At 36.8% G+C, this 24,908-nt stretch overlaps 1 protein-coding gene across 3 annotated transcripts in view; it reads right to left on the bottom strand.

The window, feature by feature from the left end:
* The window catches only part of LOC308679582 (zinc finger MYM-type protein 4), a 36,265-nt gene that overhangs the window by 1,025 nt on the left and 10,332 nt on the right, over positions 1 to 24,908 (bottom strand). For all 3 annotated transcript variants that reach the window (XM_081347109.1, XM_081347111.1, XM_081347110.1), the window contains 20 exons: positions 23,541 to 23,703; positions 21,302 to 21,508; positions 21,046 to 21,193; positions 20,650 to 20,765; positions 15,140 to 15,481; positions 14,771 to 14,921; positions 13,762 to 13,934; positions 13,378 to 13,522; positions 13,062 to 13,178; positions 12,930 to 12,973; positions 12,051 to 12,210; positions 11,806 to 11,936; positions 11,594 to 11,726; positions 11,309 to 11,500; positions 7,568 to 7,662; positions 2,512 to 2,656; positions 2,185 to 2,336; positions 1,933 to 2,047; positions 645 to 893; positions 413 to 536 (listed from right to left, as the gene is read on the bottom strand). In XM_081347109.1, coding sequence (XP_081203235.1) covers positions 413 to 536; positions 645 to 893; positions 1,933 to 2,047; positions 2,185 to 2,336; positions 2,512 to 2,656; positions 7,568 to 7,662; positions 11,309 to 11,500; positions 11,594 to 11,726; positions 11,806 to 11,936; positions 12,051 to 12,210; positions 12,930 to 12,973; positions 13,062 to 13,178; positions 13,378 to 13,522; positions 13,762 to 13,934; positions 14,771 to 14,921; positions 15,140 to 15,481; positions 20,650 to 20,765; positions 21,046 to 21,193; positions 21,302 to 21,508; positions 23,541 to 23,703 — 3,102 coding nt within the window. The remainder of the gene's footprint in view (positions 1 to 412; positions 537 to 644; positions 894 to 1,932; positions 2,048 to 2,184; positions 2,337 to 2,511; positions 2,657 to 7,567; positions 7,663 to 11,308; positions 11,501 to 11,593; positions 11,727 to 11,805; positions 11,937 to 12,050; positions 12,211 to 12,929; positions 12,974 to 13,061; positions 13,179 to 13,377; positions 13,523 to 13,761; positions 13,935 to 14,770; positions 14,922 to 15,139; positions 15,482 to 20,649; positions 20,766 to 21,045; positions 21,194 to 21,301; positions 21,509 to 23,540; positions 23,704 to 24,908) is intronic.

Here is a 24,908-nt window from a genome sequence, read left to right as displayed (position 1 = left end):
CTATTAAGTTTTAGTTGTAGAAATTTTAGTACTTCAAGTTTTTCAAGTTTAAGTTTTTCATATAATATCTATGTTTTATTTTATTTCAATTAACTATTTTTAAAGTAATATTTCACCCAAAAATGAAAAATTCTGTCATCATTTACTCACCCTCAATTTGTTCCAAACCTGTATGAATTTCTGTCTTCTGCTGAAGAATATGGGTAGGTAACCAAACAGTTGGGCCCCATTGACTTCCATAGTATTTGGTAAGTAGTAAGTCAATGGGGTCCAACTGTTTGGTTACCCATATTATTCAAAATATCTTCTTTTGTGTTCAACGACACAACTTTTGTGTTCAATGGGTTGGAACGACTTGGTGAATAAATTATAAAATAACACTCACCATTTTAACATTTAAAATAACACTCACCATTTCGAGAGATAGAACTCGTAGAGTCTGACAGGACAGCGTAAGGGGTTCTCCACATTCTCAGGCATCTCCAAAAACTCCTCTTCCACTATCTCTTCCTCTTTCCTCCTTTTAACAGCCGGTGCTGGATGTTCAATAAACACAAGAAATATTATGAGCACAGATGCATGACTAGGAGCTCTGTAAAGATTCAAACACATTGTGGTCATTACATCTTCAGCACAGCCCTTACATTTCTTTTCCTTTTCCTCTTCCTTGCTAGGCAGTCTGAACCGAAGAAAGGAGGTTGTGCCATTTTTGGTGGTCTTCGAGGAGTGGGTGACATTGGCGAACGCAAGGCGTCGATGCTCTTCAATCGTTTTGAGGTTGAGCAGCTTGGCTCCAAAAAACAGCAGCGTGTTGAGCAGAACAATAGGAGATAGAGCGCCCAACTGCTTGCATTCCCAAAGGTACTCCTCCTCAACCCGCGAGTGTATATAACCTGCGGAAACATCATGATCATCTTAAAAGCCTATTCACAACACAAGGGAACCAGAGAACAAAATTCTCCTGGTGAAGAAGAAACTTTTGTCTTGTACACAACAAGTTCAGGGCTAGTATTGTCTTTTTATGTTTTTGAAAGAAGTCTCTTCTACTCACAAAGGCTGCATTTTTATTTTTTTTATACAGTAAAAACAGTAATACAGATTTTTTTTTTTTACAATTTAAAATAACCGTTTGCTATATTAATATATTTTAATAATAATAAATTCCTGTGATGGTAAATCTGAATTTTCAGCATCATTACTCCAGTCTTCAGTGTCACATGATCCTTCAGAAATTAGAAATATTATCAATGTTCAAAACAGTGGGGCTGCTTCATACTTTTGACCATGATTCTTTCTTTTTTTTTTTTATAAAAAGTCTTTGTATCATTATACATGTCTTAACTGGCTGGAAAATAATATTAATTAAAAAATAATAATCTTACTGATCTCAAACTTTTGAAAGAATTAACTGTTTTTGTTTCAACACCTTAAAAGATTTCAGGTTAATTCTTTTTTTTTTTTTTACCAATTTCAGATGTATTTAAAATATATTAAGGTTTTAAAAGAACAAATATTCCATGTATTCTCTCAATTAAAATGATGTCAAACTGCACGTGCGAAAATACAATTACAAAAATGCTTGACTTATAAAAAATAACACACATGACATTTCAAAGTATTAAGCTAATCAGCTTTTCAAGTAAACGGTTAGACTTCCATACAAATAATCAAATGTTTATTTTATGCTCATTAATGCAGTAAACATCTAATATATATACTTTTATGATAAATATGTCCAGAACTGCCATTTTAAGTTAGATGTGAAGCTATTGATATGGTGTCAGTAGTTAGTCTAGATTTGTTGGGTGATATGCTTTGGTTATGTGAACAGGCCATATATATTTATATATAGTATCTATGACAAAAAAAAAATTGATGATTATTTTTGCAGCAAGTGACAGAACAAGGTCGTTTTGGAAAAAAAAGATTTACCTCCAGGCGGCAATGAATTCCCCCAGTCCTTCAGCAGTGTGGTGATGTCAGTGATGAACTGACTATAGAGTGAATCTGTGAAGATGTTCTCAAGACGCTCATTTTCAAGCAGGCACTAAGAATTGATTGAAGACAGAGTATGTTAAAAATATATAATGTATCCAAAAAAAATTTTTTTTTTTACATGTAATTACATTCATTTGAAGCAAAGGTGCTGAATTTAAAGGCAAATTAATTAATTTATTCTCAAACCTGCTGAATGCCCAGGCACAGGTAGTAGATGCTGTCGGGTTCGTACGCCTTGCCGTTCGGCCTGCGGACCTCCTTGATGAAACGACACAGACCCAAACTGAGATCTGCAGGAGTGCACTGCAACAAATCCATCTTCACAGTCATGGGGCCCTCTGAATAAGACACAGTGGGAGAAGAAAAAGTTGCTAAAACACATGGTGGGTCAGCGCAATGTCACGCACCAACTGTGACAATGACCTTTACTAATGACACAAGCTGCGCGAGTCGTGAGGCAGACGGAGAGGGAAGGGAACGACTCCATGTTCTGACCCATATGTGTGAACTTACCGGACTCCTGCTCCTGTTCACTTTGTCCTGTTTTCATTTTCACCCAGCTGGCCCAAGCTTCGACTCCGTACATTTGGTTAAGCTTCGAGCAGGACGTACTAAGCCAAACACTGCCTGCTGTATCCGTTCCAGATCGCTTACGTCCCTGAATGAGACACAAAACACTAGTTTTATTACAACACAACACATTATGAAAGAGAACTTACAAAAAAGATCAAGCCCAATAAAACCAATGGAGTGCACGCAATATCTGAAAATATGTTGTTAAACAGCTCTTTAGAATACTAACTGAAATAAAATGTTTAAATGGTCAAATGGTGCTAAAATGAAGCTAACTGATAATATTTTCTAAAAAGTAATGCAAAAATTGCATTAAATTAAAATGAAAGCTAATAAAAAAATATTAACAAATACTAAAAGAATATCTAAGTAATACTAAAATAATACTATCCCTTTAAAATAGTGAAAGACATTAACTTGTAGATAAAACCTGATAGAGCGGAACGATTAATCGTTCAAAGATCGTAACCTCGATTCAAACACCCTCGCAATATTATTCATTATTATACATCTGACAAGTATGATCACAGCGAACATTCAGATCTGTGTTGCCTAAAGTAAAATCTAAAGTTTACAGTTTGGATATAAACAATGATGTTTACAGTAGTGATCAAAATAAAATTAAATCACGGTTTGAAAGTAACCCTGCTTCAAATAAAGATTGTATCACTTCCATTGTTACACCAGTAGGTGGCGACAAGTGACAAAAAATGTATTTGTCATTGAAGCATTCAAAAGATTTGGTCAAAAACACTGATTCATCCCGTAATGAAACAATTTGAGTCTATATGAGTCATTGAATCATTTATTAAACCGTTTTTTAAAATAATTCAAATTAAATATTTTAATAGACTGCAGCAATTAACATTTTGTCAGAACCTCTAGTAAATATTTTTTTTTTAATAATTTTGTTTAGTTGTTTATTCAGAATTATGACTATGTCTCACTAAGTCCATAGAAAAAGTAACTTGCATTGCAGATAATAAATTCTAACTATTTTATTAATATTGTTTCAATGTTAATCTTATGATGATTGTTTTCTGTTTCAACTACAAGAACTACAAGAAAAAACACTCTCAAATCAGTATTTCATCTCCATGTATTTACTTTATTGGTAAGTAGTTGTGTAATAATCATGATAAATGTACAGTAGGCCAGTCATTATCAAAAAATAAACCACTTCAGGTTGATACAAGACCCCTCCCCAATTGTTGATTCACTTTTGTCTTGTATTCAACCAAGATAAAAAGAATCCAAATAACTTCTGATGATTTCCCCATCAGAAGCAACAAAAAAATTATCATATAAATAACGATGACAATATAAATGAAGGCTTATACTGAATTCTTTCTAAATATGTAAATAAACAATTACAGATAAAATGCATTTTAAGACTGTATGAATGAAGACAAATAAAGATGATGCCTCAAGGGGAATAATACTGAAATAAATGCCAGAATTTGCATGACAGAAATAAAGAATAACATCCGATTCTTGTAAAGCAGGCACAGACACTTCAGAATGTAACAACCATTTTGACAGATGCCGACACATTCATCTGCTTTTATGGCGACTTTCTTCAACTGCAGCAAGCTCCATGGCAACCATTCCTCCATCATCATCATCTCCTTCTCTTTCAGCTTCTTCGGTCCCCATCTGGCCTGCATTCAGTCTCATTGTATTTGGCTTTGTTGCGTTATGTACAAAGTTCCTGAAGCGTTTCAGCTTCACACTTTAAACGAGCTACTCCGTCCTATATGCCAGGTTTCCTCCGGAGGGATATTACGAACCTTCCTAACTGCCATCTGACGGCTTTACACTTCTCAGAGCACCCTTTTTTATTTTATTTCCAGTTAGAACAATATTCCTGAAGATTTCTGGTGGCAATTTTAAAGTCTCCATCTGATTTGTTCTCCAGTGCCACCTATACTTAATTCGCACTTTTAATTCACTGCATGCTCTAAATTTCCAGCTAGATTTTCCAAATTTCTTTTCTAAAAAAAATGACCTTTCCAAACTCCTCCTGAAGTTCATAAAAATCTTTAAATTTGGGACAGATTTGATATATCAAACCATTCAGTTCAGTTTTTCTAGAGCTCCACGATTCTGCACAAACTGCGAATCACGATTTTTTTGGTTGTTGTTCCAAACAGAGATCATGATTCTGAACAGACAACTAAACAAGACAAGGTTTTGACTTTACCCGTTTCATTACTGGATGATAGGGGTGCAACGGATCAAAAAACTCACGGTTCGGATCGTTTCTCGGATCAGAGTCACGGATCGGATCATTTTTCGGATCAGCAAAAATTTTTTTTTAAATTAACACTTTTAAAATGGCGACGGGATGACGTAACGTGGCCATGCTTGATGTGTTTCCACCGATGTCCCGATACCACTTTTTCACTTCCGATACGATACCGATGCCGCAGCTTTGGCTATTTGCCGATACCGAAATCAATCCGATATTTTTATTTTAATCTTGAACTAATACTACTAATAATAAAATATATGGAAGCACTTTGCTCAATTAGCCACATACAAACATCTCACTCAAATGGAGAACAAATACTTCTTCAGTATATAGTCCACAACAACAGTTGATAATGAAAGACTGCCACCCTTTATTCAAAAGACCTTGAGATATGTTTGGTAATTGTACCTGAATGAATTTAAAATTAAACTTTAACGTTATTCTCATCTGAATTATAAATAATTTATTTCTGTATAAAATAATACTAGGCCTACCATTAACAACATTTGATTTTCTTTTTTAATCAATGTAGAATGTGTAACTTCAAAATAAACAGATTAATGTTTTCACTGTTCGATCGCGCCCGTGCCTCTCTCTCACACACACACGCATTGCAATCTTGACATCGCAGCCTGTTCATTTTGCTGCGTTCACACGAAATGCGAATAGAGCGTCAAATTCGCGTCTAGTTCGATGCTTGAACAGTTTGAATCCTTTCGCGCGTCCAAAGCGAATAGGACGCACCGCGCGCGTATCATGATAAAGCAAGCGTTTGAAGCGAAATAGACGCGTGTTCCAGGGAAGCCAAAATGCTCCCATACAGGTAATTTTAAATGACGCGGGGCATTCAAGCTCCCCCGTCCTCCGCTCGCCATGACCACGCTGTGTGTGGACTGAACATACGCACAACTTCTTTTTTTCATAAATCAATCCGCGAATCACGTGTGTGCCGAACCGAAGATATTGATCCGAAAGGATCACGGATCAATGATGATCCGTTGCACCACTACTGGATGAATCAGCGTTTTTGAATGAATCTCTTGAATTAAGTATTCAATGACAAATACATATTTTTATGTCACTTTCAGCCACCTACTGGTGTAACAATGCAATTGATATAATCGTTACTTAGAGCGCCAAGTTACTTTCAAAAGGTGGTTTGCTCTATTTTGATTGCTTCCGTAGACATCAGTGTTCATATCCGAACTATAAACTTTTATCTCAGTACTTGAATATTTGTAACACAGAAATAAGGATATTGTGTATTTAAAAAGACTGTTGGTGAACCTGTTTTTAAACCTATACATGATAATTGCTTTCTCTGGGTCAGTGACAGTGCAGATTTGAATGTTCTTGTGTGATTTTGTCAAAGTTTTAATAGACTGGAATGACGGGTGGGTGTTTGAATCGAGATCACAATCTTTTAAAGATTAATTAGGGCAGCTCTCGTTTCTTTTCCAATTTTCACTTGTGGGCTACCAAAACCCTAAACAATAAGAATAGGAATATGACCAATTCTTTATAAATTCAGCTAAGCTCACACAGAAATTGGAGCCGGTATTTTAAGCTTTTAAAAATGAGGAGTATTATTTCTGTCAGTAACCTAGTAAAGTTTTGTAATGAGCAGCAGTCTGCAGGGGATGATGGGACTATGGCATCTACATGTTTAATTTCAGCACACGACACATCTCACCCACAAATGAAATGTTATTAGAGTTCATCTGTTTCAAAGAAGAAAAATCATACAGGTTTAGAATTATATGACGGTAGGTAAATGTCATTTATGGCAGAATTGTCATTTCTGGGTTAACTATCCTCTACAATGCAGTTTCATTTAGCTTTACAGCCAGTTTTACTTTCTTTTTTTTTCTTAACACATCCAAAACCAGGACTGGATTTATATTTTTCTTCGAGTTTTTTAATTCTTTTTTCATTGAAGCCAAAATGGCATAGTGCATAATTTCAGGAATAATAATGACATTATGTGATTAATTTAGCCAGGTGGACACGAACTCCACAACATTTCATTTCCAAAATTTAATGGGAACTTTGCTCATGTCCAGAACCCACAAATTAGTCCAATTCTCAACAACAACAATTACATTTGTTCATCTCCATGAAAACTCAAATGGTTTATTGCACAACCTCTTGATTAACTAAAGGTACATCTAGAGTAATACAAAGCTTATAGAAGAACAGTAAAACAACCTTGTGATTTTCCATTGACAAATGAAAAACATCATTCCCTTTATCAGCCATTCACAAAGTTTTTAAAACGATCAAAACTGCAAACTACCAATGGAGGCCAATGCGATTAATGCTTTGAAGCATTTAACAATCCTGCATCTTGACAATAGAAAATAATAGATACAGCCAAAATGATCTGAAATGTTAAAAACTTTAAAAAAACAATTAAGCTTTCTAGATAGAATAGTCTATCTGTAGTTAGTATGCTGTCAAGTATAAAAACTTGAAAACAAGAATCTTTACTACTTAGTAAAAATAACTAAAGTAAAAAAACAAGATATTTAAAACCTCTCTAAACCTTTGGTGAACACTTCATTTTTTACTTTGGAAAGTCTTTATCATTCATTTAAAAGCTGGGAAACAACCCACTTCAACAGACTTCCCACTTCAACCTTCCAAACTGCAAAAAGACTGCGGCGGACTCTCTGGTGTTCTGTCACTTGTGCCAAATGTCTTTCCAACAAGCCAGGAATCTGATTCGTTCAGATTACATACCCTTTTTCTGGGAGGGTGGCTGTCTCTACCCCTCTTGCGTCTCTTCAGCGTCAACACCAGTCTGTTCTCTTTAGCTGATCCAGGGTCAGTTGGTGCTGTGAAATGACATGAATGTTAATATTTTGGGGGATTTTACAAATTATAAAACAGGAAAGCTGTCAAAAGCTGCTAAATCTGTATGAAAGAAACAAAAAAGAATTAACGCAATAGTTTGTTCAAAAATGTGTAATGCCATTATGTATTAGTTGTAGCAGGGACATTTTATGTACAGCATCCAAAAATAAAATATTTGCTTTTTTAAATTGATTATAGTGCTGCACGATTAATCGTATCGCAATCGCGATGTCAAGCCTACGCGATTATATGACGCAAAATGTTGCGATTTTATATTAAATAAACAAATTAGCGCTGTTAACGCACTTATTAATGCAAATGCTTTTAAACCATTCATGCGCGATAATACATAAAAGAACGAGCTGCCTGTGAATGTCCTCCTGACACACACACACACACACACACACACACACACACAGATAGACACGCGCCAGTATCAAGTTCTCTTTCGCGGTAGAACGAACAACACACATGTATGCCAAAATGAACGCGCTGCCTGTGAATGTCTGACTGTGACAGACAGAAAGACTCGCGCTAATATCGTGCGTGCGCACAAAACAGCATGACAGAATACAGTTCTCTTTCGAACTTGAACGAACAGTAACACACACAATTATGCCAAAATGTCTTTTTGTCGAGTGTCTTCATAACATAAGAGTAGTCTTATGATGAACATGAAGAGTTGTGATGACTCGTTAAAGAATGAGGCGCGTGTGAGATCCGCGTCTCTGACAGCAGCGGCTGGTCTTAAAGGGATAGTACACAGTAGCCACTAATTACATCTGTCGCTAAAGTTATTCTATTTTTTTTTTTTGCTTTTTTTTTATTATTATTATTCTTTACCCCTGACATGTATGGTTATATGTACTCTTGTATGTAAATTATGTTTTGTTCTTGTTAAAATGCAATCAAAAAAAAAAAAAAAAAAATCTGTCGCTAAAGTTAATCAAAGAACAAAGGGAACAGAGAAAAACTCACTGCTCTTGACTAAAGAACTTTTTTCTTTAGGCTGATTATCACTAATCTGTGTGTGCATTTATTTTCCTTGAGAACCAAGCAAGTTGACTCATGAAACCATTTGTTTATTATATCGCATATCGCAATCGTAATCGCAATATTGACCTCAATTATCGCAATATGACATTTTCCCCAAATCGTGCAGCCCTAATAGATTATCATCAAAGCTCAACAAGAATTAAATATTACTCACATCTGTACAAACATGAATGAAAAGGATGACAGAACATTCTATAAATTAAGGCTAAGTCCATAAAGTGAGGCAAAACTGAAAATTCAATTCTTGTTATCAGTAGGTCTTTTCACACTGCGCTTAACCCCGGGTTATCGTCGCTCTAAACACAGCTTTTAACCCTGGATCTTTGCACACTATTAATTTAGAAGTTGGGTTAGCACCGATTTTTACCCGGGGTTATTAAACCCTGCTCCGGAGCAGAGTTAGCACCGCTCTTGCACTGTTAACACCATATTGCGGTGCCAAACTTGTACAGTGTGAAACGATGCGGTGTTAGAATGTTAAAGCTCGATGTTTAGTAACACACAACCAATAGCGTACACATTTGCAGGATTTGGACAGTCACAAAAACACTGCACATTGTATAAACAGTAAATTCAGCATTTGAGAGGAAAAATGTCAAACGCTGACAGAAAACGCGACAATTTGAGTGAAGAGCAGCCCGTTTTGGTCTTACCTTTATAGTCCGAAGTATCCGTTCAGTATAAACTCGATGCGCAATGCTAGAGCTTTTATGTAAACAGGTCGTGTGCTGTGTTCATCCAATCAATGACACTGAGCCCGCAAATAAGAACTTTAACCCAGGGTTTAGGAATGTACAGTGTGAAACGTCAGCTTATGAATACCCAGGATTAATTGTTAACCCCAGGAATAGTATGAGTAGTGTGAAACGTGAATAAAGATAACCCAGGATTCAGTTTACCCTGGGTTTAGAATGACCCAGGGTTAGGGCTGCTCAATTATGGAAAAAATCATAATCACGATTATTTTGGTCAGTATTGAAATCACGATTATGTAACACGATCATTTCACATGACTTTGGGATTATTAAAATAAATAATATAATAGATAATACTTCAATAAGTATTTTAATAATTCCCGCAGGGCTACCACTTATAATGCGGGAAACTCCCCCGCAAACATTGATTGAACTGAAGTTGATAATTTTCACTTCTTTTTAAGTCTTATCAGTTTAAACATTCAAGCTGAGAGAGTTTATGGCTTCGGGAGGGGCGGATGTGTGCGTGTCATTCAGAACACAAGACAGAATAAGAGTGTTTTTGCAAAACAGAGCATGGCAAATAATCGTTTTTACTGTACAATTTTGGTGATCGTTGGGAGCCAAAATCGAAATTTAATTAATTGCACAGCCCTACCCAGGGTTAACTATTTCAAGTGTGAAAAGCCCTAGTAGGGCTGGACCCAAATATTCGAATATTCGTTCGGTGGGTTGGTATTCGATTTGAAAAATTTGACATTTGAATATTCAGTTTTTTTGGGGGGGGTTTGCACACCTGGCATCCCCCTCGAAACGGTTTTCATTCGCGCTTGAATATGTTCAACACTATAAAATCTGACGAAATACAATACTCTTTTTTACAATTATCTTATATAGCCTAGCCATTTTTAATAGGATAGACAGTTGAAGGAACCCAACCTCGTTATACTTAATAAATATATTTGCTTCTTCTTGGCCTACTAAAGAGTTCCTGCAACGGGAGTGTTCTCTGGCTAGAGCGCAGAACAGCAGAGTTTGTATGGACAGAAGTGCATGCCTGAGCTTGTATTTTGGGTTAAGCTGCGTTGCTTTGACATTGTGGAAAACAGAATAATAGATACAAAATGTATTAAGCTTTTTACCCTTTAATATCAATCTAAATTAATCTCGTTTTTAATTTAACTTAATTTTGTTTTTCTTTATTTAAATTTCGTTTTTTCTTTATTTAAATTTCGTTTTTTTCTTTATTTAAATTTCGTTTTTCTTTATTTAAATCTACCCTTTACTGTGTCAGTAATTTGTTAGTCAGAAAAATATTAGACTACCTTATTAAAAGTATTGCTTAAGTTTACAGACCTGTGAGTGTGTATTACGTGCGAGTGTATTTACTTTGTGTTGTTCATGGGGAAGATGTGTTTAATATCACTAGTGCAGTGTCCGTTCTCGAAGCATATAAGCCCTGCCCGTGTGAGGTGCGCCGCTTCCCGCTCGCGTTGTTCTGTAGTTTATTAAAAGTTTATTAATTCTGAATGTGTCGCGTCTCACGTGTCTATCTATATTGCACCAAATGCGACACTGCACTCCCCTTTGAAGTCGATTGGATGAACGGTTCTCGAAATAATCAAAATGCAAACGGACAGACATACACATAGAGAATACTGCCTTTATTAGAGAGAAGAATATGCCCCCTCTCTCCGAAGCTTTGAATATTCTTTTTTTTTTTTTTGAAATATAGACTTTGTTCTACTGCAAAAAGCACAAATCGTTAACATGTTGGCACGTTTAACTACAGAAAGTAAATAGTTTAGATGAATTCCAACTATGTATTTTAAATCAATTTACAGGCCTAAAACAAATGTCTTAAATCTTAACTTACCACGAGGAAAATCATTTTCCAGATCTGGCTGTTCTGATGGCAAAGACGTGGTAGGGGCAGCTATCGGCTCCTCTCTTTCTGACGATGCCACCTGTGGCTTCACGTTGGTTCCAGGATCCTCAGCATCTGCCCAGCTGAAGGGTGTCGATCTGGCCTCTGACTCTAGATCGCCACTGTAAGTGCTGCCCTGGTCTGTACAAGGCAATAATCCCAATATAATCAAACACTGAAGTACTTTGGTTTGGATAAGCAAACAGGTCCAATAGTAACAAAACGTTTATGTACCAAGTAACGCAGGCTTGTCTTTTCCTTTCTCCACCTCATCGTCTTCCACTGAGCTCTGGGCAGGCAGGCTACATTTAGTGTCTTTCTTTTCAGCAGTGTCTTGATATCCGGGGATGACCATAGGAACAGGCACCTGGACGGTAACCGCATGATTATAAAAGAGCTCTAAACTATAGCACAGAATAAATGATTAGAAAATAAAGATGACATACCGGTAGAGGTAGCCCCAGTGGAAAGGGTGTGTACTGGGTGTATAGATGCATTGGCACTGGGATGTAGACAGGCATCGGAATGGGCACCGGCACAGGCACATACCTCACAGTCTCTCCATTTTCATCAATCACTGTGGACAGAGAAAGTGTAAATACAATATTTCATTTCAACATTTTTTGCAATGATTATGAGAACGGCATAACAACTTCTAGTAGGGGTGATGGTGAAAGTGAGGAAGGCCAACCTCTTTCAGACATATTTGGAGGGACTGGAGGTACTACTGGAGGCTCTGGCTCACACTGGACGCCTTGCTCTTCAGTAATAGGTCTGCACATGAGAGCTTTGTTCTTCAACATTCTTCGATATGGAATAGCAGCCACTGAAGCATCAGTTTGAGTGCTGGCCTATTGGGAAAAAAAACATTACATATAAGTGTCAAAAAATAAATAAATCACATTTTGAAAAAAAAGAAAAAAAAAAGAAAAAGATGCACGTTTTGGAAAGAGCTAATGAAATAAAATAAAACCAAAATGTTAATAGCCAATATCAATACTAGAGAAATTTCACAATTCTCAAATCTAATTTTAATAGCAAAACTGAATAAAAAAATTATACATTAAAATTTTATTTTATTTATTGTTTTATTTGTATTACAATACTAAAGAAAAGTGTTCACATTACCGGTAGTCTCCTTTGATACTTGCATCTTTACACACACTACCGTTCAAAGTTTGGGGGTGGGTAAGATTTTATAATGTTTCTGAAAGAAGTCTCTTATGCTCAACAAGGCTGCATTAATTTGATCAAAAATACAGTAAAAACAGCAACATTTTAATAAGAATAATTACAAAACATTTCTTATTATAATCAATGTGGAAAAAAAGTTGTGCTGCTTAATATTTTTATGGAAACCATTATACACTTTTTTATTCTTTGATTCAGTTCAAAATTACATATTTGAAATGGAAATATTTTGTAACATTATTAATGTCTTTTATTGTCATCCTTGCTGAATAAAAGTATTAATTTCTTTTAAAAAGCAAACTTACCCCAAACGTTTGAACAGTAGCATGTATTTAATACAACACTTTGTCACACAATGTATGTGTGCATCACTACTTACTTCCCCAATGTTTTTTGAACTGGCATTTGAGGTAGGTAGTGCTCCTACAAAGAAAATGAATTACATTAAAACTAATGGAATTAAACAGCAAAATCTTTTAATTCAAAATTGTAAAGCATGACAAATGAATACCTGTGAGAGCAGTATTTCCAGGTAATGTGGAGGCCAGAGACACCACACCACCAATAACAGGCATGTCCTTCGACAAAGATAACGGAGCTTGGACTGTAGTGGTATTAGACACAGTACCTTCAATGATAAAGAAACAAGAGTGAGTCCTTGTAATAAAACCAGTTTTGAAAATTACATTTCACAGCAGAAACTCTGCAAATTTGTTAAAGGTTTTTATAAATAGGTTTCACTTAAAATAAGTGTTAATGTCATTTGGTAGCCCTACTACTACATAGTTTTACACCAGTTTTACATATAAAACTACATGGAGACGTACCGTTGCTTGCTGGATGATGAGGGGAAATATACTTTGAAAAGAACTGCAGCAAACAGGACAGGTTACAGAAGTGCCTTGTTGTTCCATCCCAGACGAGGCTTTCCTTTAGTGAGCCCTGATTCTTACAGCAGTGACACTTGGCCATCTGACACAACAAATTCATGCAGGAATGATGCAAAAAGAAGTAACAATTAAAAAACGCTGGCAATATGAAGAATTCAACAAGTGTATCTTAAATACAAAAAGCAAAAATTGTTGCTCAATTCACAATGTAATTTTAACCCCAACTAAAAACAGGTGATTGTGAGGCTTTCTTTAAAAAATAAAGGACAACTACAGCTAAAAGAAGAAAAAAACAAAACAAAAATAAATGGCATCTCTAACCTCATAAAAGAGCACGGTGTAGAGAGACATGCACTCTTCTGTGCAAAACTCCTCCAGTTTGCCCCCGAAGAAGTTCTGAATGGTTTTATGGGTCATGTTTTGACAGTAGGCACAAACCCTGCATTGACCTCCATGTCGTTTGGCAAGGTCATGCTTAAAAAGCAGTTTACAACCTAGAAAAAGAAGATCGAAAGAATGAAAGACAAGTAAATATATGTGGAAAAAGTTAGGCATAAAAACCAACCTTTAATTAGAAAAGTTGTTTTTCTTCGCGCTTTTTCATTGTACGTCAAGTGGCCACCAAAACCATGAACTAAATTGTTTATTAAATGAAAATTTCCTTAAGATCCAACACCAGCTTTTAGGCATGTTCCTACCACAGGAACTGGGAATGATTTTAGGGTAACACTTTAGTTTAGGGTCCAATTCTCACTATTAACTAGTTGCTCATTAGCATGCATATTACTAGGATATTGGCTGTTTATTAGTACTTATAAAGCACATATGAATGCCTACCCAAAACCTAAACTTAACTACCTTACTAACTATTAATAAGCAGTAATTAGGAGTTTATTGAGGCAAAAAGTCCTAGTTAATAGTTAGTTAACAGTGAGAAATGGACCCTAAACTAAAGTGTGACCGATTTTAGTTATAGGAACACCTTTTGGGGGGGGGGAACTAAATTAACTCCTACTGCAGAGTAGGGTTTTACATATGTAAATTATACTTACTCCATGAATATGGAAAACAGAGATAGATGGACAGACGCTGAAGTCCAGGCACTTCTTAACCTTTGCACTATAGAGTTGTTGACATTGTTGAATGCCACGAAAGTGAAAATGAAAATTCCTATAACTACCTGGTGCGAAAGCCCCTAATGTTAACCTGAATGGCATAGGCCCAATAATAAGCATCACAAGGGCTGAATAAGATGACTGCCATTCCATTTTTTGTTTTCATTTGTGAACCACTGATATAATCAAGAATCAAGTAAAGAGATTAGACAAACCTTCACAACAGAAAGATCTAGGCTGCTTTTCATATGTGATGATGTCTTTGACTACTTTCTCTAGTTTGCAGTACTCGCACACAGCTTTCACGTTGCTTTCCCTCTTATATGTGTCGCAACACGCTCGAGAACAGAACAACCCTGCGTGACCCTAAGAGAAGAAAAAAAGAGGGTGCTTTAACGACAGTTTTTGAAGTACAACAAAAGATTAATTTCACCTTTCCAATACTGTCTGAAGCTTATTATAGAGGTGTTTTATGAAAGTAACATCACAATTGCAATTGCACTGTTGTTCTGAACATCAATACGTCTGTGATTCAGCCACAGTAATATCACTTTTGCTCATGTGACCACTTTTGGAAGTCATACCTTAAACTGGAAAACCTCAGGCTTTGAACTAAACTGATTCTGGCACTGCTTGCATGCGAGTCGTATTGTGTCAGAGGACGAGGGAAGCTTGTTTGGCCATTGCTGCTGGGCTTCTTGTGAATTTACCACACCAGGAGCCGGCACATAAGTTGGAACTGGATTTTGATTTGAGGGTGGTACAAAAGGTGGCGGAGGGTTGTGGCTTGGGCCAGGCACATTGGAAGACGTTTGGATGGGCTGTAGATGGTCGTTGTTGGGCCGAGGTGGTGCAGCGCTCTGAGGCTGAGGTCCATGAGAGTTTCCATTCATCTGGTTATGAGGAACAGATGCATTCAGTTTCTCCTAAAGAGAGAGAGAAAAAAAGAAAATTTACATTAAATGTTACAAAAGATATAAATGCTGTTAATGTGAACTTTTAAGCTGTTGTCAACATTGAACATAGTAAGAAATGTTTTTTGAGCTCCAAATCAGCATATTAGAATGATTTCTAAAGGATCATGTGACACTGAAGACTTGAGTAATAATGCTGAACATGCCATCACAGGAATAAATTTCATTTTAAAATGTTACAAAAGAAAACAATTATTTTAACCCTTTAACTGCCCCACCAAGAAAAAGGCATTTGTAAAAAAATGTTGTTTGCATTTATTATCTCCTTGCGTCACTAGTAACCACAATATATTTAATAGTAGTATTAGTATATATAGTAATAATAGTAGTTTTTTTTTTAGCACATCCCATCATTTTTAAAATATCAGCCTCTACCAAATGATTGATATGTCACTTAAGCGTAAAAGTACCGGAATTAATTCACATACTATGAAAATCAGAAAATATGAACTGTAATACTAATTTAAAAACATAATCAAAGTAAAATAGTTTTGTATATTGAATCTTCTTTTGTTTATTGAAGTATGCCATTAAATATTTCAGATTTTCATTTTAACACGAAATTAAAGATTTTCTAGTTTTTTTAACAATAAACAAAAATAAATAACACAAATAACTAAAAGTAACAAAACCAAAGACATTACATTCTTTCTGCATTCAAAAACTAAAAAAAGAAGCAAAAGATAGTAATATAATGGCATTCAGAGGTGGGTAGACTATCTAAAAACTGTACTCAAGTAAAAGTACAAGTACTTATAGAAATATTTACTCAAAGTAAAAAGTAAAAATCTTAATAGTTACTTGAGTAAGAGTAAAAAGTATCCAATGAAAAAACTACTCAAGTAGCCAGTTACTTCGGATCATATATAGGCCTATGTTGTATGTATGTACGTACGTATGTATATATATCATGATATTATTTAGATATTTTTAAATAACTATTATCATCATAATTAGATTGCAACAAAAAACAGAAGAGACAAGCATTATTTCTGCCATCTGTAGCCCGAAAATCATTGCCTGTCCTTTGGTTTGTGTAATAGTAACTTATACAACTACATTTGGATTATTAGACAATGTCGAAATAAAGTGAATCTGCAGAGTTTTGCATTCAAAAGCATTTAAAGTGAGGGAACCATTGACACAGAGAAGAAAGAGTTAAAACTCTTCACATGTGCTCGCGCTCATGACCGCTATTGAACATCTGAACACAAACAACGATCAAAAGCACATCGACGGATCTTCTCACGTCTTTTCTCCAAAATGTAATCAAATGTATATTTCTGCAAGCATGTTTAAACTGGTTAACTGTGTCTAAGGCAGGCAAAGCTTTTCAAGACGATTTCGCACGCCACCGCGCAATACACACAAATTACCGCGGGATGGTGGGTGTTCATTTCATAAACTGTGAACAATGGGATTAAGGGAATATGTCCAAAAAAACTGGTAATGTCATACTTTGTAGTAGTGCTATCATGGCGTAATAATCAGTTTGGTTGTAAAATGTATTACCTAAATGAAATGAAATCGAATGTATCGTCCTATGGAATCATTCATTCACAGACAGCATACGAAGATGTTCAACTAAAAAAGATCTTCATCGCTGGCAAACAATATGGCAAACAGCCACTTCATCCAACGCTCTTGATGTTCTAAAACCTTCCTGTTACGACTCCGAGTGTGAAACCGCTTCAGACAATTCAGTGCGTGAAGGAAACTGAACAAATCATTCAAACTGATTTGCGAAACAATTTAGACAGATCTGCCAACTTGTTTGATGAAGTCTTTGAACAGAATGGACTCAAAAGAGTGATTCATTTGTGAATTGAACATCGCTCATGACTCGAAAAAAAAAAGATACAGCGCGCTTGAAATAAACTACGCATTTAACAATATGTATTGCATTAAAATAAAGTACAGAGAGGAACGTCGCCCCCACGTAATGAAGTAAAAGTACAGTTTTTTCATTAGAAATGTACTCGAATTAAAGTACCCACATTTAAATCTACTCTTAAAAGTACAAATTTTCCATAAAAATACTCAAGTAAATGTAACAAAGTAAATGTACTTCGTTACTACCCATCTCTGAGGCTTTTATGGTTCAAGAAACACGCAGTCAAACGTGGTAGTGCAACAGGATTTTTTATTTTTTAGATAAATTAACATTTCTTTGTAAACCAGCAATGCTGTGTAGTGTAAGCCAACATTAGAAACAATCCTTTAAACAATATAAAACACTAATGATTGTAAAACATTTTAGCAGCATCTCTTACATGTGAAATAGCGCAACAGCGCGAGTGCTTCCTCAACATGAGAACCACCCCTTATTTCTGGTGGTATGCTGCAAAGCATTCTTGGTTTGCATTCAAGCACAGAAAAACATTGCATTTTTGACATTTCCATCTTGACACACCCTTCGGACAGTAGTTGCACCGTCCCCGCTTGTCACAGTGTAGTGGCCAATGTCCCAAGCTGTCATAGCGCACATCTGGTTGTGGTTTTGGGAGTGAGGGTCTTGGGGTGTAGTGTTTCTTTGCTGGTGGTTCAGAGCTGGGTGATGGTCGACCAACTTTGGATGCAGGCTTGTTGACCTTGTTCAAACTATGGGCAACTGCCAGGCGGAACCGTTTGAGAGGCATTGCTTTCTCATTTAGTAGGCCACAGTCCCTCTTGTAGACCAGCCAAGAGGTTTGCAATGGACAGATCAAGGATGTATCCAAAGAGAGGAATGTACCTTCTCTTTGCCTTGACTGGGGTCTTGTACAAGTGTACCAGCATGTCAGAAAGATCAATCCCACCCATATGCTCATTGTAAGCAGGGATGAGTGATGGACACGGGACAGTGATCTTTTCCTAGGACTCTTTGCTCCACCGTTTGACAGCTGAAAGAGGCATGATCCCACAGGCATTGCTCAAAAGGTTGACACATTTGTTGTCAAACCATTTTACGGCAATCACCCCTTCAGCAGACCTGTAGTCATATGACCCACGTCCTCTCTTTAATCAGCTCTTTATCTGTCATCAAAGGAGCTCCACCCGTGCGGTTTGCGCAGACAGTGCCGATGCACTTGACACCCAAGGAGGTTTGTAGGGTCTGGACCAAATTAAAGCTTGTAAAAAAGTTGTCAAAGAAGACAACAGAAAGACGTGGCTGTTGTATAGTTTTGCATAGTGTTGTCACCACTTTGGCTCCTAGAGGTAGCATCTGCTCCTCCTCACTGAGGGCGACATTGAAGAATGTGGACGCCCCTTGATACATCAGCAGGTCATGGATGATGCCAGATGAACTGGCTCTGACACTTGTCTGGTTTATTGCTAATATATTGGCAGAGGGTGCCAGCTCTTGTGCCTTTATATCCTATCATGACCTCATCCACACTGTGGTTGTAAGTGGATGGTATCAGGAGACACTGCTTGCGAAGCATGTCAAAGAGTGGACGGATTTTGTAAAATCGATCTGGATTCTCACTGAACCGCTGATTGTCATTGAAATGAATATAACGGCGCAACAGCTGGCATGATATCAGATATCACACTGAAGCGTGACTCATGGTGCCAGTAATCCTCCATCGATGGAAATTTGAAAACACCCATAAAGAGTAGCATGGAGAGAAAATCTTCAATCTCTTCTGGGCTGGTCTTGATTGGATCCCCCAGCTCCTGGGCAGAATACAGGTTGGCATGATGAGCAACATGATGAATCATCTCATCAGTGAAGAGCATTTTGAAGTATTGGAAGGGTGACTGTACAACCACAGGGGGTTCAAATCTTGATTCTGTGACCTGGAATTCCTCAATGTCTTCATGCTTCCAAATTCTTTCATTTCTGGCATTGTGTGGGCCTGAGGGGGAACTTGAGCCAGGGGTATCCTCTGGCTCCTTCAAGTAAACTGTTTTTAGAGTGTTTTTTCCTTTTCTTCTATTCTTACATGGAAGCTTTGTAGAGGATGTACTTGTTAAGGGAGCATCATCTTCATCCAGGGACTCAAAAGAACCCTCACCAGCTACCTCTTCTCGGACGGGGTGATAATCTGGATCCTCTATTTTTTCATCATCATCACTGATATCAGCATCAAGAGTCTTCTGGGTTTTCTGGTACAAGGGCCTGAAGAATGCGCGTTCTTGTACCATAAAAACTGTTGACATCCATCTAGTAATTGTAAAAATAAAAAAATAAATAAAAATAAATAAATAATCTCTTGCAATTTTAGTAATGTTAGTAGACCAGTATTCGTCATTTAAGAAGTAATTGCCTCTGATAATTATGATTTCCACACATTCATTCTATGAATTCATTATATTTACTTAAAAAATATCCAAAAGTGGCAAAAAAAAAACATACTTAAGAAATTATCTCAGTATATTCATGAAGAAATAACAATAGCTGTGTCATATTCATGGCTATGAATGATCAGAAGTTTATATTTCTCAGCAGATAGTCCATTCTGACTGCAGAAATGGATGATCTGAAAACATTAGCTTAGTTTTTCTACTTTTCTAATAGCAAATTATTGAAAACATACTAAAGTTTTTTCATTGCACCAAGTAACATAACTTTGTAAAGTTAGGGCTTTTACAGTGTAATATGTCAAAAAAATATGCTTACCTTGCAAGATTTCACCAAGAAAAGTTCACATGGCAGGAGTGATTTGCTTGTTTCTAAAATCCACGTTAGAAGAAGTGTTGTGACAAGTGCTGTTGATTGACACTGACATCTAGTGGATTTTTTTTGGCATAGCGTACCTCAACCAGATGGTAGAGATGGATCAATCAGCCTGAGTTAAGTTAGGTACTCCTCTCAATAAAATATAGTGACTCAAAATGTGCTCAACCATTTGGTCGAGCAGGCAGAACATATTTTACAACATTACTGTTCTTACTGAATGTTTGATCAAATAAATGGAGCCTTGGTGAGCATAAGAGACTTCATCGATTCTAACCGACCCCAAAGCTAGTGTATATTATATAAAATACAATATTAGTCTAAGTCACAAAAACAAGATAGGAAATAAGCTAAATCCTAAACTAGATTATTAAATTAAATATTGTCCATTACATTATTTAAACTAGTTTAAAAAAGCACAACAAAAAACACTGTAAATAGAGAAAGACTGCAACACCTGGAATTTGCCAACACAGTCTAATGAGCAGAAGTTCCTGATGGACCCATCAGAAATGGCAAGGTGATACTGAGGAACAGCTAACTTCTTGCAAGTTGTGCATGGGAAAGAGGTGCCTAAGAGAAAAGCAAGATGGATCAGCACAAGAAAAAAATAAAATAAAAACTCTTTAGATGAATCTCATAAAACAAAAAACAAAATATTCTAAAAGGAAATATTTTACTTTTACTAAACAAAAGCCTGTTTTTGAGATATTGAAGATTTTTTTAAATCAATGGTCTTAAAAATAGGCTTTAATGTCATTATGAAAAATATGTTTTTTTGTGTGCTGAAATATGATGTGGACACACAAACGTGAATATTTGTCATGGTGCTCTATTACAACACAATATTTACCTGTCAAACTGGGAGACGCTTGACTCAGGGCCACACATCTCTGAGAGCAGAAGAATTCCGTGACACCCTGTATGTTTGTCCCCTCCATCATTTGTTCAATATTTTTGATTTCTTGGCAGTAGGGACAGTGAAGCCGCTTGCCACTCTTCTGCAACACAGTGAGAAAGACAACAGCTTTAACCCCACTGAAGGGCCATGCCTGACTAACACAGCTTGAGCAGAGAACAGAGAGTTCAGTCGTTTAATGTCGGGGTACCTGTTTGTAATTGCTGATGCATTCGGTGCAGCAGAACTTTTTAATACTATCCTCTATCTGAACCAGGTGATAGTTTCCTGAGGCTGTACAGTTGCCACAGTTCTCACAGTAGCTCATGTAGAGGTTTCTGGAGGATCTGAAGCGTGCAAAGCATTCATCGCTGCACAGCTTGTGTATGGCACCCAGATGAGTCACTTCATGCTGAATCTGTAATGCAAAAAACAACAACAATAAAAAAAACAGATAATGGCTCAAACAGCATTTAACTGTATGGATTCCAATTTGCACTGATGTTCTATGACATTGTGGACTAAAGGAACGTGATTTCACCAAGTACAACACGTTCCTGGATCAACATCTTTGTTAATCCTGGAGCAACATTCCAATCAACCAATCAGATTTGAGTGAAAATTTACAGTTGATGTCGAGTTTAGGCTTACAACCAGGTTTAGGTGCTTCTACACCACTGTGATTCACCTATCATTTCCCTCTGACTTTAGAAACAGGTTATGGTTAGGTTTAAGGTGTTAGGAGGTGTTTTCGGAAAGAAATGTAGTTCCAGGATCATGTCTCGGCAAAATTACGGCAACAGCACACCATAAGCGTTAAGTTTTTAAGACTGAATGTCAGGCTGAGGACAATTATAAAAGGTTTGTTTTACTTTATATGGTTTAATTACACTTCCCTGGTGAGTTTATTTTTCAAATTAAAGCTATGGTCTACGATTTCAAAGATTGTTCATTATTAATAACCTCGTTTAGATGCTGGTTATGGTTCTACAGTACAATCCTAACAATATGAAGAGAAAAAAGAATGAAAAAAATCCATTCACTCTATTGGGTGTACACCCGCAGAGAAGTTGACCAATGTAAGCTGTCCGGCCGGACAGCTTACATTGGTCAACTGCTCTCATCCAATCCCCCGCTCTGCTTGAAACTCCACGTGGCGCTCGCGTCTCCACCCCAATGCACCCCACCCCGCCCCCCTCCTGCAACATGAAATTTCGCGTGCAAGCAGCTGACAGTCTATGGTAGCTAGCAGAGTAGCATCAGCTCAGCAATGGAGAAAAAAACAAACCGAAAGCAGCAAGCGGCCCCTGCTTGCCCCCACAGTCACGGCTGACTTTTTGTTGAGCAGGTAAGCATTTATTTATACTTTTATGGTGTGAGGTGTTACATAAATAGCTTTTTATCAGTCTGACAACATGCTTATGCTGCCGGTCGGCATTGGAATGTTAGCCGTTTAGCATCGCCTATCACGGGTCAAAGTAATTATATTTCTTGAAGTGCTTGAATATATTTTAGTAGGCCTAGTGGGTTCTGTTCGAGCCGATCGGAATTTGAACAAGATGCGCTGTGTGCTGCTATAACAATTACAATACTTAGCAATACTAACTAATAATGCAATTAATGTGCCTTAGGTAGCACTTTTGAACAGGGTAAACGAGGCTCAGGAGGGGAAACGTATGTCAAACGTACCCTCCTAAGACGGCAGCTGTAATACAGTATTATTTATTTTATTTATTTATTATTGTTTGTGTTTCGGGTGGTGGGGGGTTTAGAACATTGCATGTGTTGCTAATTTTGCGTGAGCGTGAACTCAAACGTGTACCTCTGAGCTATTTTGACATCGCACATGGTAAATCTCTGTTCCGATGTTTACTACCGGTGATCACAGCTTGACAGACTGAGTGACGTTGTTCAGGTCGTTTCCCGGTGGGAGGGATCAGGTAGCACAGAGGGGAGGGGTGTGTGTGTGGAGGGGTGGGATGAGTTTTTTAAAAATTCCCAACCATCTCAGGCTTTCTCGACCGATTTTCAACATCGTAGACTACAGCTTTAACAAACTATGTATATTTATGATTGTTAAGATGGTAAATATAAAATGGTAAAGCAAGACTATTGACTTCTCCAAATGTTAAGAAATTGTGCAAGTGTCTCATATGCTCATTATGCAAGATAACAGAGAAAACAAGCCTTTCAAGATAATTGCACCCTCGAGCTGAGTAACGCCATGTTGGAATTTTTTGGAATGTTTGTGAACATAAGCATCTTTTACTGTTTATTTGGGAAACTGAATGCAAGTTTAGGCTTACAACATACATTGCATTGTACTGTACATACAAATAATCTACTTCATAATGTGCATTAATCAAAACAACTCAGCCCATAAGGGAGTAACAAATTTGAATATGCAAAACCACAACAACGAAATTGCATTTGTATAATTTGAGCCTTACCTCTTTGACCAACTTACACACGCTGCAGTGTGTAAATAGATCCACAGGTGCATCTTCATACCTGTCTTTATAAATACTCAGACAAGCTTGGCTGCAAAATTCCTTTAGTGTGTTCATGGCGCCCACGGGAATGGTTATTAAGTCCTTTAGATTGACAATGACCCTTTGGAACAATAAAGTAGATTAATAAAATGATCAATTCCACATTCCATTTGTATAAATTGCATTAAAAACCTTGCATAATTTATTTGATTTGCATGATCAGATTAAATATTTGAATCATTATCAGTTACATAATAGTTTTCCACACTTAAAGGAACACTCCACCGTTTTTTGAAATAGGGCTTATTCACCTTCTTTCCTACATTTAGATAGGTGGGCAAATGCATTTTTGTCTCAGTGCATGCATTGTTTTAGTTTGACAGGGTCGGCGCTAGCTTAGCTTAGCACAATGAATGGAATCCTTTGTTGCCAGCTAGCATGTCCTGAGTAAAAGTGATATAAAAAAAAAAAACCACCTAATTACTTCTTGTGGCCTGCGTATTCACAACAAGTACAAATAGCGATGCAGATTAACACTAGACGATTTCCTAGGCAGATACCGATAACTCTTTATATTTGAAAGCCGATTACACGTGTGTATATATATATATATATATATATATATTATATATATATATATATATATATATATATATATATGCCGATAAATCTAAATCCAAATTTTTTTTTTAATTTTTGAGAGCCTGATTACCAAAACAAAAGTCTCACCATTAAAAGCCATGTCCCAAGCACACAATTATAATGATCTCATTATAATTTTAGGTAGTCTATATGACAGCACATGTGGCACTTAACTGTATTTTCCTTGTGATTCCAATCCTATTTCAAGCCATTCAAAACCATCACGACAAACAGAAGTGCCTCAGCTGAAGGAAATTATCAATTTATCAGCTTTAATGTATAGGCCACATTTTCTTATCTTGCCAATAACGATATCTCGACCGATACCGATATGGTGAAAAGTAAAGGAAAAGTTCACTCTGTCATTATTTATTCACCATTATGTCATTCCAAATGCCTTAATAACATAAGTTATTTTTTAGAAGCTCTTTTCCATACAACAAAATGAGCTACAAAAATGACAGCATAACAGCCTCAAGGCTCCCAATTTTGTTGTACGGCAAAGAGCAAAGGTTTTCTGATGAACTTCCTTCGGGTTCAATGGAAGAAAGCCACAGGTGTGGCGAGCAGGACGAGGCCAAGGGCCGTGGGAGGACGGCGCGAGGCCGGTGGCGTAATTATGATGAGCTACACCTGTGAGACGCACCGGTCTCGCATCTCTCACGGAGGAGCGGAGGCATAAAG

The sequence above is a fragment of the Scardinius erythrophthalmus genome (assembly GCF_964197995.2).
Source record: "Scardinius erythrophthalmus genome assembly, chromosome: 19".
NCBI classification, from domain to species: domain Eukaryota; kingdom Metazoa; phylum Chordata; class Actinopteri; order Cypriniformes; family Leuciscidae; genus Scardinius; species Scardinius erythrophthalmus.
This window is presented reverse-complemented; position numbering and strand designations above follow the sequence as displayed.